This window comes from Artemia franciscana, chromosome 2, assembly GCF_032884065.1.
Source record: "Artemia franciscana chromosome 2, ASM3288406v1, whole genome shotgun sequence".
Lineage (NCBI taxonomy): Eukaryota > Metazoa > Arthropoda > Branchiopoda > Anostraca > Artemiidae > Artemia > Artemia franciscana.
The window spans coordinates 19613025-19634689 of NC_088864.1; the positions used below are offsets into that span (position 1 = coordinate 19613025).

At 35.0% G+C, this 21665-nt stretch overlaps 1 protein-coding gene across 6 annotated transcripts in view; it reads left to right on the top strand.

The window, feature by feature from the left end:
* The window catches only part of LOC136038268 (signal recognition particle subunit SRP72-like), a 58346-nt gene that overhangs the window by 3954 nt on the left and 32727 nt on the right, over positions 1-21665 (top strand). For all 6 annotated transcript variants that reach the window (XM_065721397.1, XM_065721411.1, XM_065721389.1 and 3 more), the window contains exons 2-5: positions 7303-7431; positions 12173-12287; positions 14423-14560; positions 17040-17157. In XM_065721397.1, the coding sequence (XP_065577469.1) occupies positions 7326-7431; positions 12173-12287; positions 14423-14560; positions 17040-17157 (477 nt within the window). In that variant the 5' untranslated portion in view covers positions 7303-7325. The remainder of the gene's footprint in view (positions 1-7302; positions 7432-12172; positions 12288-14422; positions 14561-17039; positions 17158-21665) is intronic.

The following is a 21665-nucleotide window of genomic DNA, read 5'->3' on the forward strand; positions in this document are numbered from 1 at the left end:
ATCTTTTACAGCATTGTAACTTTTATACAATTATATTCTCCTGAGAGGCAATCGACATTTTTTTGTTTATTCTACTAACTTCTTTGTTGATTGAAACTAATTAACTTGATCTTTCATTAAGTAGAAACTTTGCTTAGACAAACATTCTCCAAATACTTTCTCAATTGAATTACCACTGGAAATAATGTCTTCTGGTAATTCAATTTCATTAAGTTCATTTTTAGGAAGATTTCCATTTCCCAGTCCAATGATGTAGCCTACTTTGCAAATGCTTCCTGTTCAGGATTGACCCATATATTTTTCACAAAGGAAACATGTTTGAAATTCTTCCAAAGACAACTTTTTTTATTGATAAATTGAGTGTTTCACTTCAGTTGCTTTGGGGTTGAACTGGCTGTCACTGTTGAAAATCACTTCCAGCAACTAAAATTTTCCTACCAAATGGCAAGTTTGGATTTGCAATGGACTGTAACAACTGATCCATATTTTGTAAGCCATGCTTTGAAAGCATGGGTGCTTTGTCAAATAGGAAAACAACTTGAGCTTATTCTAAACTTCTGATTGAACCATGTATTGTACAAGGAACAAAATCTGAGGAAATTGGAACTTTCAAGCTGAAGGTCTTGTGTGTTGTTAGTCCAAATGGCGATAAAGTTGCTACTATTCCTGTATAAGCCATACATTGTACTTTGTGATTTTTCCATACAGAATGTGGTTCAAGGTCTTATAAACAAATGTTTTACTTTTGGACCTCCTGGTCCATCTATTAAAAAAACATTTTTACCCAACACAATTAGGATTATTGACAGCATGCAAAATATTTTCAACAATTTCAAGCTGTTTTCCTTGCAGAAGCCAATAGATAATATCTCCAGTTACAGCTCACTCACTGGAATTTAGAAATTCCAAGTTTTGGTCATTTTCGTTGATCTTAATGTTGTCCATGCTATATTGTTCCACCCAAAAACTGAAAATTTGACCTTCTATCGCCATCATATTTAACTTGGATGCAATAATGCAATATGCACCCTTTACTGCAAGATCTTGCATGCCAAATGAAATCCTCTGCCAACTGATTTTTGAATCTTTCCCAAAGAGCTTTTGGATCTGCAGGATTACCAAAAACAAGCATCTATGTGAAGATTATTCACATTACAGAAGGCATTTTGGACAGTGCTGATTCTTCTGGGGTATCAAACCACTGTTTATTGGCGAATTCAAGGCCATGAGCCAGGCCTGTTTTTATGGCACTTGGTATTATACCAATTGCAAATTCTGTTGGTCTGTCAGTCTGTCCTGGTTTTGCTACTTTAGGCACTTCCAGGTCAGGCAGGACGATGAAATTTGGCAGGCGTATCAGGGACCGGACAAGATTAAATTAGAAATAGTCATTTTCCCGATTTGACCATCTGGGGGGGGGGTGGATGGGGGCCAGTTAATTTAGAAAAAAATAGAAAAAATGAAGTATTTTTAACTTGCGAACGGTGATGGTATCTTAATGAAATTTGATTTTTCAAAGGATATTGTGCCTCAGGACTCCTATTTTAAATCCCGACCAGATCTGGTGACGTTGGGGGGAGATGGAGGGGGGAACCTAAAATCTTGGAAAACGCTTAGAGTGGAGGGATTGGGATGAAACTTGGTGGGAAAAATAAGCAGAAGTCCTAGATACGCTATTGACATAACCGAATGGATCTGCTCTGTTTTGGGGAGTTGGAGGGGGGGATTAATTCCGAAAAATTAGAAAAAAGAGGTATTTTTAACTTATAAAGGAGTGACCGGATCTTAATGAAATTTATATTTTGGAAGGATATCGTGTCTCAGAGCTCGTATTTTAAATCCCAACTGGATTTGGTGAAATTGGGGGAATTGAGGGGGCAACATAAAATCTTGGAAAACGCTTAAAGTGGAGGAATCAGGATGAAACTTGGTGGGTAAAATAAGCACAAGTCCTAGATACGTGATTGACATAACCGCAACGGATCTGCTCTCTTTGGGGGAGCTGGGGGATGGGAGGGTTAATTCTAGAAAATTTGAAAAATGAGGTATTTTTAATTTACAAAGCAGTGATCGGATCTTAATGAAATTTGAGGTTCGGAAGGATATCATGCCTCAGAGCTCTTATTTTAAATCCCGACTGGATCCGGTGAATGGGAAGTTGGGGGGGGGCAAAAATCTTGAAAAATGCTTATATTGGAAGGGTCAGGATGGAACTTCGTGGGAAAAGTAAGCACAAGTCCTAGATATGGGATTGACATAACTGGAATGGATCTGCTCTCTTTGGGGGAGTTGGTGGGGGGATAATTCTAGAAAAATAGAAAAAAGAGGTATTTCTAACTTACGAAACAGTGATCATATCTCAATGAAATTTCATATTTAGAAGGACCTCGAAACTCAGATCTCTTATTTTAAATCGCGAGCAGATCCAGTGTCATTAGGGGGGGGGGAATCTTGGAAAACACTTAAAGCAGATAGATCAGGATGAAACCTGGTGGAAAGAGTAAGCACAAGTCCAAGACAGGTGACTGACATAACCGGACTGGATCTGCTCTCTTTGGTGGAGTTGGGGGGGGGGGAGTAATTTGGAAAAATTAGAAAAAATGAGGTATCTGTAACTTACGAATGGGTGATCAGATCTTAATGAAACTTGATATCTAGAAGGATCTTGTGCTTTAGAACTCTCATTTTACGACCAGATCCAGTGACATTGAAGGGAGTTGGAGGGGGAAACCGGAATTCTTGGAAAACGTGAAAATCGAGGTATTTTACGAATGGGTGATTGGATTTTAATGAAACTTGATATATAGAACTTATGTCTCAGATGCTCCATTTTCAATTTGAATCGGATCCGGGGACATAGGGGGCTGGAGGGGGGAAACAGAAATCTTGGAAAACGCTTAGAGTGGAGAGATAGGGATGAAATTTGATGGGAAGAATAAGCACAAGTTATAGATACGAGATTGACATTATTGGTATGGATCCGTTCTCTTTGGGGGAGCTGAGGATTGTTAATTTGGAAAAATTAGAAAATTGAGGTAATTTTAACTTAAGAATGGGTGACTGGATCTTAATGAAATTTGATATTAGAAAGAATTCATCTCTCAGAGCTCTTACTTCAAATCCCGACCAGATGTGTTGACAATGGGGGGAGTTGGAGGGGGAAACCGGACATCTCAGAAAACGCTTATAAATGTTGTAGATATGTGATTGACGTAACTGGACTGGATATGCTCTCTTTGGGGGAGTTAGGTGGCGGGGTTCACTGCTTTGGCGATTTTGGTGCTTCTGGACGTGCTAGGACGATTAAAATTGGTAGGCGTGTCAGGGAGCTGTAGGAGAGTGGTATATGCAGGGATGGATTTTGGAAAACCTACAAAATGCATGGTTAACAATGTACTAGAAAAATGGTTTATGGCTCAAATGAAAACTCTGGAATTGCTGCATAAACTGTCATTTTTCCAGATTTGTATTGTATAGCTAGAAGAAAAAAAGAGGGATGTCCCTGCTTATACCATTTATCCAACTAAGTACCAGGGGTGGTATATCTTGGGACACAAGGTGGTATACTCTGGGACATAGTAAAAAGATTCATGTATTGGTAGAAAATTTAAACTATCCATCATACAAGAACTACATTAATAATTCGACTTTAAAAGTAAAAATATCTTAGGCACAAGACTAGACTACCAGTCAGCAAAACACAAAGTGTGATGCTGCTCTGGAAGCTGTACTGGGTGCTGGGGTAGGAGGCAATAACTTTTTCAAAATGACTTCCCTTGGCTAAAATATTGAGTCTTCTCAGTCCACCCACTTCCACTTTCTTAGACTTGCCATATACATGACACTCACTCTGACACTGTTCTTGTTTTTCTCTTTGACAGACCCAGGAAATACTCTCTTTCATAAACAACTTTAACAAAATCTCCTGTAGAAACACTGTCAAAGATCTCTTCCTTTTTCTCACTTTCATCTTCTGATTCACCTAGTTTCATCAAGTCATCACTATCATCATCATCAAGAATCATTTTTTCATCATCACTTCCTTCTGATTCCACAAATAGCTTTTTTGTTGTCTGGTCTTTTTTTGCTTTTCCTGCTCTTCCAACAGTCTCAACTTTTCCTCTAGCCCTGCAACCCATGCTTTCTTATCTTTTATTTTGGCTTCTTGTTCTTCAATCAGTCTTTTCACGGGAGTATCAGTAAGAATCTTTTTAGAGCCTTTCTTCTTGCCTCTGCCACTCAGTTCACAAGGCTTGGCTTTAGGGTATGGCTGAAGGGTTTGGCTTTAGGCTTTAGGTTCTGGCATCACCAAAACTGAAATGGGTTTAGAGGATTCTTTAGGCCCACTTGTACTTGGGGTTTTGGCCAGGTTGTTTCCACGTTCAACGGGATCCAAAGCATCAGGTGAAGGTCTGTCAGTTACAGCAGAGGTTGGAAAATCCTTTTCTGTAAAGATGTCTGGCTTGTCTAAACAAAGATGTCTAAACATTGAACAGCATGGCTCTTTTTTTGGATATTGTAACTGAATAATCGCCAGCAGGCCTCAGTTGGTGTAATGCAGAGTCCTTCCACGTAGGTTTCTGCTTCATTGTAAATCATGCACCATTTATTTTTGACAATCTTTATTGAAGCACAATCATGTCCCATGTATATGTATTTATATAGCTACTCTACCAGACCTATATTTCCAACATATTTGACATTTATGTGACATTTCAATTTTTTAAGCATGCAAGGATTAGGTGACATGACGATTATCACGAGTAATTTGGCGATTATTGGAATCTTTTCGATAAACAGCATGGTCATGAGAACATTCTTCTCTGTTCATTTTGTCTAATTCTGGATCATAACAATGCCAATACTTTGTTGTTTTTTTTTTTTTTTGCATTGGCTAGAGATGTGACTGAATTATGAATTATATTGCTTTGGAAAACCAAAACACCACTAGAATTTTCCATTTTTATTGATCATGCAACTTGCATGTGAATGTAAAATTCCACACGGATTATAAATCACTTTAAGACTAATTCTTTTAATAATCTTTTGTTGGAATTTGGAATTCACCTGAAATAAAATCATCAATTTCAACAGGATTATGGATTTGATCCTGAGGGGTCATGATCAATAGCAAATGCACATGTGGTAGTCCACGTTTTTGAAATTCAATTGTATACACATATGCTGCCAACTTTCCAGTAATGTGTTCTTTATCAATATCATTGATTATAGTGTCAAATTTCAGTTTTGTAATTCGAGTAATGAGATAGGGATGATAATCTTGAAGGGGCTGTTCTATAGTAGAGTTATCATCAAATTTAATACTTGCTGCTTCTTTAAATTCTGGGTAATAAGGATTGCAAGTTGCAGTTGTAAAGAAATCTGGGGGTCCAAGGCAACAAACAATAGCCAAGGCATCTTCATAATGCTCAGCAAAATAGTCTGTTGATCCAACGAATGATGACGGTTGTATTACTTTTTCACCAACTAATGCATTATGTTTCGAGGCTAAGTTGCTGAGAAGTCGTGTAACACCTACGTAGTTTTCAGCCATAATAGTTTTTTGGTTAAATTTAATCCAGTCAATACGATCACGCTCAACACGAATATCAGTATTGACAAGATACTATTGGTAAAGACTTTAACCAAACTGCAAAGCATTAAAACCAATCCAATGCTGGTGGGGTGTTATAGCTTGCACAGGCTTTTGGCATGTTAAGGTCGGAAAGCAATACGATACCTTGCTAATTCGAGCTCTGTTATATGTATACAACTTATATAAGGTGTTTAAAGTAGCCTACCCCTTGACCATCCTGAAGTTCCAGTTGGATAAAACATTGGGTAGGTAAAGGGCTCCACATGATGGTTGGTATTCTTTAAAATGACAAGATATTTGCCACATTGTTTTACAACCATTTATTTGGTGGAAAACTATGGTCAGCATTAAGAGTAAGCACAGCGCATGCTTCATTACATGCAGGAGGGTTGGACTGTCTATAATCGACATATACCGGCACAGTAAAAAATAGATTTCACATCTGGAGGCTGTTGTCCCAGTGAAGCAGCAATCTAATTTGCATCATCCTCCACTTCACGCATTTTTCATAACCTTTGGCATAGTCGTTTGTGACTTGTAATATTTCTTCCAAGAGATTCATTAGATTACTAGTCCCATAATTTAGACCCCAATGAAGGTGTTGAGGCGTTCCTCAACAGCTTCTTTGGGGTCTAAAAAGTACATTTGGTCGTATGAATGGTGGCTCAGTTTCACCTTCAGTAGTTTGTGATGGATGTGCTGCTAAATTGATTTTGTGATAAATTTGTCTGGCTACTTTAAAGATAAATATATTACGACTATTTATGGGTTGGTCATTGCTTATATTGAATGAAGGTAGGGCAAAACACGAGTTCAAATTTCGAATACGTTTATGAAATTCTTCAGAGTGCAAGTGACGTCTTAAAAAAGGCAAATCAATTCATTTGAAATTTGTGGTGGTGACAATGCAATTCAACCATGTAAGCAGCAATCTCCAAAGGAATTACCTTTATTTGCTACTCTTTCCTCGTAAAAATGGAGGGCTCCACAGTGAATACCAGCAATGTTGAAGGGTCTCAGTGACTTATATGTAACATTTGCTGAGTTTATGGCATGTTTCTACGTATATGCTTGGCCTTGTACCACACGTTGTTGGTGTTGAAGATTACAACGCCGCTGTTCTTCTAACCACCCCTGTCTTTGCTCTTCATTTTCATTTTTTATATGTTTTGATACTCGCTTTTGCATATCTTTTAAAAGCATTTGTCTTTCTTCTTCATTTTGGATTATGATTACTTCAGACAATTTAGCAATGCCCTTTGTTTTAGCTGCCTGTCTTGGTCTTGTCTCGTTTGACAGTCCAGGTTGATTTTCACTCATTGTGAATTTAATTTGTTTGGGTTGTTCTCTTGGTCTTTTCATGTTTAATAGTTCAGGTAATTTCAAAGAGTCATCATTTGTAATTAATACAAATTTTGGTTTTTTGGGTCTTTCTAAAGGCACTATAATAGCCTGGTACTTTCAAACCTGTAGGCCTTGTTCACGTATCAAGTATCTTTTATCAAAAAAAAATAATAATAATTTCAAAATTGTCAGATATTTTACTAGTTTATAACTAAGTTTATAACATAATAACTTCAGCGATTCTGAAACTTAGATTTTGTTTCATGTCTTAAAACTTATGTTATTTCTTTTTTTATCTTTGCAAATATTTTTTTCTTACAGAACAAATTTTTGCACATAATTTTTCTTTTTTTTTTTCGCAGAAGTAGAAAGACATACACCCACAATGTCAAAACCTGGCGATCCTAACATCTTGCCTCCATTGTATAAAAACTTGAAAGAGTGTGACCAGAATGGAGACTATGAAAAAGCCATAAGAATTGCAAACAGAAGTAAGTATGTTCTGCGAGCTAAATTTCTTCTGCAAAATAAATTGAAAATTTTTATCAGCAACTTTGTCTCAGGGGGGGGAGGGGTCAAAGTAAGTTAAACTCAAATAGGAGAATGAGAAAATGCTTTCAGCAGAAAAAGGTGACTTGACTTGACTTAGGTCTCTTGCCAGGTGCTGGTCGGCGTAGAGAGTGACGTCTGCCTCCTCCATCTGCTTTTGTCCAATGTGAGCGTTTGTGCTTCGTTTGGTCTGGTATTTACCATCGCCAGAAACTCGGACAGGCTTTCGGACCATCGCTTCTTCAGTTCGCCACGGGATCGCTTCCAACCGGCTTCCATAGGGTCAAAGTCAAAGATCATCTTTGCGGGTAAGTGCAGGGGCGTTCGAAGTAGGTGTCCCAACAATAGTAAGGGACGCTCAGCTGCTTGGATTGGAGACCGAGACTGCTTGGTGAGCTGCAGCAGCTTCTCTTTACTCATGAAATCAAACCGCCTTAGACCCTCGATTTTAGATATTTTGGTTTTATATATTAATTATATTATAAAAAAAACTATCACAAGCTCAGAATACCAAATGTGCCTTTTCCACCAATATAAATGAAGAATAGGTGAATAATTTAGAATAATATAAATTTCAAAGAATGCTATAAAGTCGTCTTAAGTGCTAAGGACATCAAAATAGAAAACTGGGCCTATCAGATCTTCCCGTACATGCAAATTGCAATTTTCTATGATTTCTTTTTTGGCTGTTTAAAAATTATGAAGTTTTTATAGCCATACCACATTTTCGCCAACGCTTCCATATTTAGCTATAAAAAAACAGCAAAATTAATTAGTTAAATTTCTGCAATGCTTTTTGCCTGTAACACAAAAACCTGTTGATTTTCGAAGACAACTGTACCTTCTTAAGCTATTCTGTGCTATGCGTTTTTAGGTTGTTATTTGTTGATTTTTCATTCACATTTCTTATTTTAAAATTTTGTGCTTGTTGCTGCCTGAAACTGCATTGCTGCAACTATGTTCTTTCTCATGACAAACTGAATTTCTGACTTATCATTTTTAAGATATATGCGGTTTTCTGAGTTTCCCTTGGTTTGCTTTAGAATCGACACCAACTTTGTCTTCTCCATTCCCCCAACTATATAAACAAGGCACGTACACTTGCATTTTCACAAAAGGAGGAGCAAGAATGATTTTAAAAAAAATGATTATTTGAATAAGGAATGTCCAAACATTCAGAAAGATTTTGAATTTTGGGAAGGACATAGACCTCAAAGAATAAAAATAAAACAAATTTATTTTTTTCCTGCCCTTGACACTTCTGCTTCTTTTTTTTGGTCAGAATATATTTTATGACATTAAAAGTGATGCCACAATAGATATTTAGAAGAAGGGTGACCTACGATACCCATATAGTCAATCATTTACAGTTTGCTGATAAAAATCTAAATCATCTGTAGTTTCTTAGTGTAATTTTATCCACCTTTGGTTTCTGGTAGTATAGGCTATTTGGCTATTGTATTTATAACCAAAAGAAGCAATAATCTATAAAACCAGAAATGACATATTAAACTTAGTAATTACTCCTGAATTTGCTCAGTCTGGAAGTCACAATAGGCTAATAGATTTTGGAGAGTTTTGAAAATTGTTAAAAAAATTGTTGCTAGATTTTCAAGGAATGCTGATTAAAAGTAATTTCTTAGTATATTAATTCAGTGGCGGCAATAGGGTATTCGCTCAGAGTCCCCTCTAGATTTCAAAAATATATGTTTTAAATTTTCTTTTTGAACAGTCCTTTTTTGATATAATTTTACAAAATGAAATTCCCATCCCTAACATTTTTGTGGATTTGTGCCTCTATTAGTCATGCTTCAGAATTGTGAGAGAAATTGTTAATTAGAGGTTTCATTCCTTCTTGGCCGGGAATTAGCTTGTATAGATTGTGTGACGTATGTTTGGAACTCTTATAGAAAAAAAAATATCTACTTGATTCATGGTAGTCCTAAATAATAATGTTTAATCTGGAGAGTTCGTATCCATAGAGAGAAGAAGAGCTGATTGACCAGTCTATCAAAATTTAAAATAATCATGGAAACAAGAAGGTCTCCCTCCCTCGCCAAGTTTTTTTTTTGAATGGGCCTTTATCTCCTGGGCCTCGACTCACTTTGGTTTGTCTGTACATTGTATGATAACAGAAGTAAAGCCTTATACTGGATATTTTCCTATCAGTATTGGCACATTTACAAGACTGGTTAATAAGACAATTAAAATTGTTTAGGGTTAATTATTAGTTTGGCAAATTATTCAAATGACCAAACATCCTCACACGTTGAATTCATAAATTTAAGAAGCATTTAAAAATCATATTTCACAGGCAAATATGAAAACTTTATTGGGATAAGATTGTTTGGCAAAAATATTAGCTTTTCCAGGTTGTTTTTTCTTCTCTTTTGTTGTCAGAAAGAAGCATGGGCTCCAGTTAAACAATTTGAGGGGTTCAACACTGTTTTTGAGGGATGGAGGTTCGGAAAATAAGTTTTTGCCAGAAAAGATATATGCTTCTTTGTGTATTAGAAATTCTGTGCATCGGTACTGAAAAATTAGTATTTTTAGGAAAAACATCTCAATAGTTCTCCCCTTAATTGAATTTTTTCTTCAAACAGGGGCTATAGGATGTATCTGACAATACCATTTTAAGTGGTCCTATTTGCATTATTTCTACCTTTTCTAATTTGTAGGAAAAACAAGTACAATAAATGCTGAAATCAATAATTATATTTCTGTCCCGTGAATTCAAAAGAGAAAAATTTAACAGTGGTAAATGCAGGAACTGTATGTATGACAGCTTTGTCACTGCTTGCTGAAATACCTCGCTCTGAATACCAATCCCTCTTTGACTTGTGTGAATTTTTGCAGTTGATCAAAGTACATATCGAATACATCTGGGACCTAAGGCCTGATTACGCAAAATTTTGTTGAATACCAATGTTGATTTAAGTTATAATTTTCAGCCCAGATTGTTTTAAGTGAAATAAGACTTTCTTTACAATATCTTTGCTCCTTTTTGCTACTCAGAGACAATGTTAAACAATCCCTTTGTATTTTTTTCCAGGTATTTAGATACTTACTCAGATACACAAACAAACAATTATAAATAATAAAAGTATATACGTCGTCATATCATCCCCCCCCCCACAAGGTTCTGTGGCTGGGAATCCATGGAGAAGTGGTATCAAATCTTTGACAGATTCTTCCCTAAAAATTGTAATCAGCCAAAAAAAATACAACTAAATCAATTTGAATTCAATTTTATTAATGACCCATTTTAAATACAATGACGGACGGAATATAATGTAAGAAAGAGAAGGAAAGAAGTGAAAAGACAACAAAACAAAAGACAAATTCACAACATAATGCAAAAACAATAACAAAAATGTGATGTGTTTATTGCTTCAAATTAGAACACCGTGTGTGTTTTTAATAATTCAATTATTATATGCTCCAATAGATCTACTGAATGCAGCATTAAGGTCCATGCCATATCTCCTAGTGGCCCAAGAATTAATCGCCAAAGTTGGGAGGCCAAGAAGATACTTTGCATACCATTAGCAAATTAGCTATAGCTTTTTTTATTTCCGTTTCCTAGAAAGCAGGCCGAAAAGGCACAAGGCAAAAAATCAAAAAGCGTCTAATTTGTCATGCAGTCACTGATTGGTAAGCTTTAATATTTCATTCCTGTTCAGGAGCAACCGACGCTTCATCAAGATCAACATTTGGGCACTAGAACCTATTGAACAGTACCTGCTGACTTTTCCATATTAAATTCGATGTTTTTCTCCGAACAGTGTTATTACTGTTGTTTTCACTTTTAACTTGTAAATTCTTTTTTTTTCTGTATTTTCTCTCCACTTTTCTTCTTTTTTTTGTGACCGGGCAATAGTAAACTGCAATTATCATTATTATTCATGACTCAGGAAAGCGTAATTGTTCTCAAATGCCAGTACCGTTTGGTTGGGACGATCATCCATAAAAGCAATAAGGGTTACACATTTAGCCCCTAAAATGAAAAAGGAAATTGCTTGGACTTATTTTTTGCAGGAACTTGAACGGGATTTTTCCTGCTCAAAGTGGAAACCGAACATCGAACTAATAAACTGATTTTCACCCTTTCAATTTGAGTCGTTTCAACAGACCTGTTGGGTTGTTAACGGTCTTCAGTTGGAAGTCTTGAGTTGACAGCTCACGTGGGTATAGACCTGAGTGGGGGGGAGGGTGAACATAGTTTTGTAATATAGGAAGTTATGAAAAAGGTAAGTGCAGGGAGCTGATGGGAGGAGTTTAGCAGTGCAGTGCTGTTAGATGGGTAACTGTATTAACAGGTATTATAAGGCGGAGAACTTTGTGAATCGCAACTTATATCAGTGGAGAGCTGTGTGGTTGATAGTGGTAGGATGGGTGTTATTTGAACGGATTGTTTCGTGCATGAAGATAACATGTTAATTTTTTTTGCTTCATGGTTTAAGTTTCCGCTTTTAATAATAGTGCGTTTTTATTCGGAGTTTGAAAACGTTAGTCGTTGCAACATATAAAATTGTGTCTAAGCCGAAATTAATAATACTTTGTTAATGCCGTTATTTTTTAACTGAAACTGGTAACTCTAGTGATCAGGTTTATTATAACAAATGTTATTGTTTGTAATATTAGTTGCGACTGTGATTCAATTTCTTCTCTATCTTGTTCCAGTTTTAAAAGAGTTTCCAAACGAAGATCGAGCGTTGAAGTGCAAGATTGTATGTTTGATACAAAACTCTCGATTCCATGAAGCGCTTGCTTTGATTGATGGATATTCAGGAGGAGAGTAAGTTGATTTATTATTTTATTAAATTGTCAGCCTGATTCAAATAAAATGAGCAAACATGACAATTCAGACTTTGTGAACTTTTTGACTTCCTATAGGCATGAATAGCTTGTGGACGTAAAAAAAAAAACGATCAAAAAATTTAAGTGATGTACTCTGGAAAGGGAAGGGGGCTCCCCCCAAAAAGGCCTAAAGATCACCCTTGGAAAAGTACAGTTATTGGGGCTCATACATAATCTTTAAGGCATCAGACCCCCTCCCTCTATGTGCCAGTTTATTTTTCATAAATATGAACATAATATCTTTTATGGAATTGCTGGTAAATGGCATCAGTAGTTGAATTTGTTTCTAAGCACACGAAGTACATTGAGCAAATACCCTATGAGCTTTTATAGTACAAGGAAAGTAATATTTAGGTTAATTTGTATTAATATAGCCAAAGCAGTAGTAATAATGGGCCTGAGACACTTAATCATGAATGAGTAGACAAGAACATCATTTAAGGGTATGATTATCCAAGGTCCTCGCCAGACTGTCCGACAAAGACCAAGAAACATTGAAAAAGGAGTGGTTACCAAAAATAAGGCAATTTCAGGTCTTAACACACATTCCAGTCTCCGTGTTTTCCGTGAGATATTGCATTTGGCCTGAAAAGATTATTTTGCGAGTTTGAAGCTAAGCTGGCTAAGTTGGTATTTGCTGAGTGATTTTAAAAGTGAATTCTATACAATTTATTAATGTAATGCATATATCAACTGGTATATCTGCGAAAATCTTGGAGACTTTTCAAAGTGGTTGTAGATTATATTATAAAATTTAGATGGGCCTGGACCATCTAATTATATTGAAAAATGGCAGGTACGCTTTTCTGATAAAAATTATAAGCAATGTGTATTCTTTTACACCATGCAACGACCACAATTTTTATTATTATTGACAATATTCGGAATAAGCTACTTGTTTGGTCACGGTTACCTTTGGGTTTATCACGATTAATGGCCTTTATTTGTCAAATATACAGAAGAATACCCTGCTTGTCAAAGGAACTTGACTACACATTGTAAAGACCTACATTATTGCAAAGAAACGCTTTTGCTACTAGAATTAAGACTACTAGGGCCACATTAGTTATGGCGTAACTGGGTTAAGATAATAAAATGCTTGTAACACAAAATTAACCAGTGCAGAAGTACAAAGCAAAATTAAAAAGGGATGGCTTCGTAATTTTACTTGGAAACAAGATGGCGCTGAACGTTCTATGTCTCAGAAACCGATTTAAGGTACCAGTCTTATGAGTTTGGTATAGTTTTTATAATACTCTCCCTCCTGACTAAAACCAACGATATTAAGGAAACCTGATTAAAGAAGCGAGGCTGGAGGAAATGCCAGGTCCATGCACTTTGGAAGCCACCTATTTAAAGAGTTACTCTTTAAATTTGAATGCACAGATATTGTAGATATTAAGGAAAATAACTTGTGTTTAAAGAAAGGACTAGATTTTGGTTTTCCCGAACGAATTTCAAATAACAGGTGCAAAACCTTCTTTCCAAAGCTTTGGAATCTAAAAAGCTCCAAAAACCATATTATTTTCTTCCTTAAAGCATCACTAGAAATTACTACTATCTATTACATAGTATATTTTCGACATTTTACTTTGTTCCTATTGCTGTTTGTTTATTTTGGTTGATCTTGTTATAACCTCGAGAAAAAGAATGCCAAAACTCTTCTGAAACTTGTTATTTTGTTTCAATTTTTTCTGTAAAATAGACATTTTTGTAGAGAAAGAGAAAGTATTTACGTCACCAATGCCAAACATTAATCCTAGTCTGGGACATCTAAGAATAGTAGTCACGTGATTGTTATTTGCCTACCCTTGTCTAACTGTCAGCCTTGAAGTTGATTTTACTGCTTCCAGTGGCTGGGTCTCTTGTTTCTGTCAACAGATGATTATGCAAAATTGATTAAAGGTGCTGTAGAGGGGGAAAGGAAGTTTTCCGCAGTTTTCCACACATATCTAGTTTTTTTTTAACTATAAAATCTTTTTGTGCCAATTTCAGAAAAAAATTATTTATTTATTTTTGTACAGTATTTTCAGTTGTTTTTTTGTTGATTAAGCCATTTATCTATATTTACAGGAATATTACATTCGAAAAAGCCTATTGTCTTTATCGTGTTAACAAGTTTTCTGAATCTCTAGCAGCTTTGCAAGGGCTATCTGCACAAGAACTAAGAGTGAAGGAGCTGAAAGCACAACTTTTTTACCGCCTTGAGAAGTGAGTCATTTTTTCTATAATAGCTTTATTATTATTATAGGACTCATAATCCATGTTCTTTTCCTTATCATTTTGTCCAATGTTGGATTTGTTTGTTTGTTTTTTAAATTAATTATTCATAGGAAATTCTTTTTTGTAATTTCCATTCCTTTTAAAAAGTCCTTTTCAAAAGTTCTTTTTCTAAAATTCTCATTCTTCACATCAAGATATTAGGAGCATTATTTCATTTGGTTTCGAATGCAAAAAAAGAAGAAAACACATTTTTTTAAATAGTGCTAAAGACATGGGAGAAGAAATTTGAAAGAGTTTTTTTTATGTTTTATTTTTATGATCGTTGTTTTTTTTATTGTTGGGTAGAATAACTGGACTGATGCGAAGTGCCTATTCTTGTGTACTAATTAGTTTTCAATCACGATTTCAATTTGCAAGTAGATTTAAACTTCTTTTCCCTCACACATGTCAAATTGGCTGGAATAGCGAATACATACTTGTCTCTTATAATGCGTTCAAGAATCCGTTATCCGACTTATCCGCTTAATAAGAATTTCCATGGATGTAATCCGTAAAAGGGAGCAAGAAATACTTATCTGACAACTCGTATACTTAACTTTCTTAAATTGAAAGGAGTTGCCCTTTCCACAAGACCTTACTCTTTATGCTAAAGTTTGACTTTTTGTAGTAATTTTTTAAGAACGATTCCTGAAACACAATGGCTGTTTAATTAGAATAATAAGCTTTGTTTTAAAATTCTAACAAAAAAACTTTAGCGTAAAGAGCGAGGTCTTAAGAAGGAGGCTACCTTTCGTATACATAATAATTTCTGTTCATTATAAGCTTTGATGTTGCTCATTATTGTCAGTTGAAAAAAAAATCGTTTTTTTATTTTTTTTTAAATTCAATTTCTGTTCGTTTTTAAATAACACGGGGAAATCTGGCTCTGTCCATGAAAAATTCTGGTACACGTGTATTATACGCTACTCACTCAGGTTTACAATGTATAAAACTTGAGAATAAACGGGTTTATTTGTTAGTTTCGGAACAAATTTGGTCTATATATTTGCACATTAGGGGGGGGGGGGTAAAGTATAGCGGGTCTGCATGCAAGATGTGTCAGGTACGATTATTCGATACATTATGAAGTAAGAATTGTTTTCTGACTTCAAATTGTCCGAATACTTTGCCCAATTATGTGCAAATATATAGCCCAAATTATATATTTCTCATCTATTCCGTCACTTGTCTTTGTTTTGTCTCACGCTAAGCTGGAAGAAACTAGCGAAAAAACCAGTTTGTCCTCGGATTTTACACACCGTAAACTTGAGTGAGTGGTGTATAATACGCAAGTACCATAATGCCTTCCCCCTGTGGAAAATAATAAAACATGAGCTCAAATAAAATTCTCAAATTTGGAAAGCCTTATTTTCCATGGGAGGGGAGGGGGGTATTTTTTGATAGGGTATTTTCCGAGGGGAAATTTTCTGGGGGGGGGATGGGTAAACGTCTAGAACCCTCCTACACATCCTGTATAATTTCGAATATCAAAGTGAAAAAAAATTTTTAATGAACATTTTACTTAGTTAAAATACATTTGACGTTAAATAAAATAAAATTATCTGATACTAAAAAAAAAGAATTTATAGGACAAAATAATCTATTTTGATGCAACCTAAGTGATTTCTACTGAAATTTTGCACGAGGGAAGAGTCCTCGGATGCTTCCTTTGATTAGGAGGGCCATTCCCGTCTACACCCTTTTACCTATGTATGATAACCAGTTTTATTGAAAGATAGAACGCTGAAGCTCATTAAGTACTAGAAATTAAGGAGTCATGGAGGGTGGGTACTTTCAAATGGAGGGTGGGGGAGTTATGATTGACCTCCTCTCGGAGAATTCCTCCATAAAACGAAGTAAATTTGTTTTTCTAAGGCATGCAAATTGCCCACTCCCATCTCGTTGAGGTGAAAAAAAGGAATAAAACATTGAATGACTCATTGTAAACCGTTTGACTTTAAATGAATGAGGTTTAAATCATTTAACGAGGAACTGGTGGAGGAAAGCAAGTATATTTTCAATAGCAGGACCAACTCTAGCTAAAATTGTTGTTGAAAAGTATTTATCTGGATATTGGTCTCGGTTGGGTAGTGTCCCTTTCTTTCATTGTTCCGTGTTAATTTTGCCATTTATTGTGTTTGCTTTCAAGAAATTTTGCCATAGAGAAGTATTTTGCATCCCAATTTAGTTAAATTTGTTTACAAATTCTATACATTCAATTTTTTTTTTATCGTGCCCTTACTTTCATAAACACTGCTAAAAATTTAAGGTCGAAGAGGATATCAGAGTGTTCTCTGGCGGATTTGGATTTCAAATTAAAAATAGGTGTCTGAATAATTCGATGGTAATATTTAAAGAAAAAAAACTGGTAATATGTACTTACACTTAGTATCTACTTAGACGATATTAACTCACGCGATATTTTCAGGTATGATGAATGTTTCAACCTTTATGGAGACATTATTAAGAATACTAATGATGATTACGAAGCTGAAAGAAGCACTAATTATTCGGCTGCTCTTGCTTGCCTGAAAATAGATGGAGATGTAAGTTAGATTAATCTGATAAATTAGGAATTCTAAAGATTACTATTCACACTTTTAGAAGACACATGACATTCATGGTAGTATTTCCATCCTGACCACACTAGAATTCAAACTCTGGGCATGGTTGTTTTCTTCCTTTGCAGGTTTAGGCTGCAGGTGGGCTGTGGTGTGAGAGAAATTTGTGATTTTGCTCATTAAGATTGCAAAATATTACAAGAGTTTTTGTATTAATTGAGCGTTATCACAGTGCCTCGGTGATATGGAGGCTCAGGTAATAAAACCCCACTGAGAAGGTCTGGGTAGCATGCTATTTTATAAAAAAAAACTAATCTTTCAACAAAAGTGGTGCTTACAGAAAAGTGGCGCAACGGTGGTAGAAGCCCTGTGTAGTCACTGGGCTGTCCCTGATTAGTGATCAAAATGTTTAAAAATCCTTGCTGCCTAAAAATAAAATATACTAAATGGTAGAACTGATTAAATCCTTATTTTTGCTTTTCCATTAAAAGTGTCGAATTTAAGTATCAGTTGAAAAAAAACATCATAAATTTGGTTTTTCCTTGTTGTAATTGCTCACAAGAAGTCAGTATCGGGTCATCTTCGGGTCATAATATAGAAACTTACTCAATGTAACTGTTATCCAAAGAGGAAAACAGGTATATTCTCTGAATATATACATGAACTATAAAGTTGATTTAAATCTAAAATAAAATCATGTCCAAAAAGAAAGGTTAGATCTACGTTTTACAATTTTAAGAGATGAGTGGAACAGTTTCGTGAAGAGTTATTTTTTCGAAAAGTTTAAACAAGAAATATTTGTAAAAAAAACTATAATATTTAACTGAACAGCATGGCTTCAGTTTAGTCTGTTACATATAAATTCTTTTTATAGTGGCTGTGTAGTTTTGAGCTCGAAGTACTAAAATCACAAACACAAAAACAAGAAGAACTATTGTTATTCTATTCCCTATTGGGAATTTTTCAAGACAGCGGGAAACAAATTTGAATGAATATTTCGGCTCTATGTCCAAGGGCCGTCCTCAGCAATACAAAAATATATAAGAAAAAAATTACAACAGGATAAAATCAATAAAACTAAAATGAAAATTTTTTTAAAACAGTCTCATCATCCTTACCTCAGTGAAATTCAACCAGGACTGATGAATAAATTGGTATAAAACGAGGCAATCATTTTGAAAATTTTCATTTTAGTTTTATTGATTTTACCCTGTTGTAAGTTTTTTCTTCTTATATATTTTGTATCGCTGAGGACGGCCCTTGGACATAGGGCCGAAATATTCATTCGATTTTTTTCCCACTGTCTTGAGAAATTCCCTATTGTTCTTCTTGTTTTTGGTGTTTGTGATGGAAAGGCAGTGTGGTCTTCCTCGCTATTTAGGTACTAAAATATTCCTCCTCCCCCCTAAAATCAGTCTCCTCCCTGATTCGAAAATACGACAAACAAAGATCCATTACAGACTCTTTCTCGCTTTTTAAATAATTTAAAAAATAGTTCGAAAGAATTTTCTCGTTTTGGACTTAATAGTTTCTATGGTCTCCCATTGCAAGTCAAAAAATTGCTTCTCAGAGAATATGATCTTCAATATTTAATCAAATTCATGCAGCAAGCCTAAGAAAACGAACTGGCAAAGGTATAAATTCTCTTTAATTTTATAGCCTTTGATATAATTATACGGCATAATTTCTTTAACAAATGAAACTACTTTGATTATGCTTGACGAATAACTAAGCGTGTCCACTTTTGATTAAGTCACTGTAAATCTTACCTGCCATAAATGTGGATGGGTAAGATTTGTACTCTCCCGTTTTACTAATGCTGCTGTAAAATTAATTTTCCTGCAATCCGAATAATGATTTAAATGTTTTTGTGTTTCTATCATAATTTTGTAATTAAAAGAATCTAAAAAGTACTTTTTAAATTCTATTTGTGTGGGGCATCTTTGGTGTTTTTCAGTTTTTCCAATGAAAATACTAAACGAGAAAAAAAGTATGCCAAAAAAAAGACAATGACAATTTTTTCCAGATTATATAGGAGGAAATATGGAGAAGGGGAAAGGGCAGAGGTGAATTAAAAGTGATAAATTGTGGGGCGTATTTATTCTATTCAAAAAACAAAAACAAACTCTCTTAATCAATATAATAGAAAGACCAAAACAGTTTGAAGTGGTTGCACTTATGTTAAGAATATGGTCGCTTCTAAGATGCGATTATCTACTCCAATGAGTCATCACTAGTCTTGTAGAGGTAGTTTTAGGAAAGTGGTAGAGGAGGCAGAGGCCCCGGACGTATATATAGATTCTGGAATTTTTTTCCGGAATACATAAGGGGAACTATGGGGAAGGGGAGAGGCGGAGGCGAATTGAAAATGATAAAATGTGGCGAGTATTCCGTCTATCCCAAAAAAAATTGCTTAATCAATATAATGGAAATACCAAAGCAGTTTAAAGTGGTTGAACTCGTGTTAAGAATGTGGTCGCGTCCAAGATGCGATTATGTACTCTAATGAGTCATCACTAGTCTTGTTTGGGTAGTTTTAGGAGAGGGATAGAGGGGGCACATGCCCCGGACGTATATATAGAATCTGGATTTTTTTTCCAGAATATTTAGGGGAACTATGGGAGAGGAGAGAGGCGGAGGTGAATCAAAAATGCTAAAATAATGCGAGTATTCAGTTTATGCAAAAACAAAAACAAACTTGCTTAATCAATATAATAGAAAGAACAAGTTTGAAGTGAATGTCAATCACAGTTTGAAGTGGTTACACTCGTGTTAAGGATGAGGTCGCGTCCAAGATGTGATTATCTACTCTAATGAGCATCATTAGTCTTTTAGAGGTCGTTTTAGGAGAGGGGCGGAGGGGGCATTCGCCCCAGACGCCGAATTTCAAATAAGTAATCGAACGGTTATAATTATTTATAAATTTGAAAATTTATTTTCTTTAAAATAAAGTAGAGGACGGAGTTAGAAAATGAAAATGATCAATAAATGATTAATTAATAAATACAATTATAATAATTAAAAAAATTAAATAACTCATTAGTTTAAATAATAAACTTTGAATTAATTCATTGAAAATAATTTTGTTAAAAAATGAAAATTTTGCTAATGGTTTGGCCTAAAAATTTTCTGGGACACAGGGGTGGGCACCAATCACGATTTTGTGTCGGGCACAAGAGAAGCCGGAACCGCCACTGTAGTCTTGGTTATTTATTTTTCTCGCACGCGGTTTGCTTTCATATAGTTTTCATTGGTGTTTGCCCTGTCTTCTTTTGCTGGCTATTTTTTTTTATATCTTCTCTTTACATCTACTTTCTATGTTTCAAAATTCGATAGAATCTAACCGCTCTGAAAATCTTTAAATGTTTAATCGCAAATATTTTGATAAGCTTTTGATCAAATTTTGAAAAGCTACACTATTTTATTGTTTTTTTTATCATTATTATTATTTTTTATTAAAATCAGGATAAAGATAAAGTAGAAGTATATTGTGTTTTTGTTATTGCTTTATATAATGATCAAATGACGCCTTTTTTACTGAGCAAAACAGTAAAAAAGATTTCTCGTTGATCAAGTAAAAATCTGAAATGATATCTGAATTCTGGAAAACTCTTATAAAGTAAAAATCAGTGAATTATCTGGCATGTTTACTTCACAAGAGGTTGAGGAAGCTGTCTATGATTGTCTGAAAGGCAATAATTTTTCTGACTTTTTTTTAGAGTGACTATTGGTACATTTTTGAGAAAGCAGTTGCACTTTAAAACAAAATTAGTTTTTGCTTGCATGCTTCAGTAATTTTGCTTAGCTTGGCAGTTGATTTATACAGAAAAATGAGTCGATTTTCTTAACGGTGGATTCTTAAAGAAAAAAGAGTGGCTTGAACTTGGAACCTAGGTGGCTAGAGAGGCTAGAAACTACCTGTGACCAAACAGCTCTCCGTCCACAACTTCTCGTCAGACAACTCACGATTCAAAACCATAAAGTAATTTTTAACTCCACCAAAGATGGAATTTTCTTTTTTAATGTCCCTTCTGAAGATTCTGAAGCGAAGAGCCTTTTAGAAGGCAAAGCACAGTGAGTTAACACACAAATGACGGTTGATTTCTACCAAAATTCGTTTTTCTGAGGATTTTAAGTCACTAATTATGTGTTTCTGGCTTATGTTGTAATAAATACATATAATGGATGTATTAGAACCAATAAATTACGTAGCTTGTATGCTGTACAAATTCATTCTAACAATACAATCTTGGCAGCAATTGAACGGTATTTGTATGTTTCTTGTATAGGAGGCTCTGTGTTTTGATATTAACCTTATATGTACTGTCAACATCTTCAGAAAACCTTCAACACAAGATGTAGTGGAAGCTGGAGATCCTTTGTGGGATCTATATTCTACATTTTTTATTTGGCAATCCTGAAATTCTAATTTCCCGCTTATATTTGAAATTGGTGATTTCATTAAGGCCAACTTTCTATGGAAATAAACATCA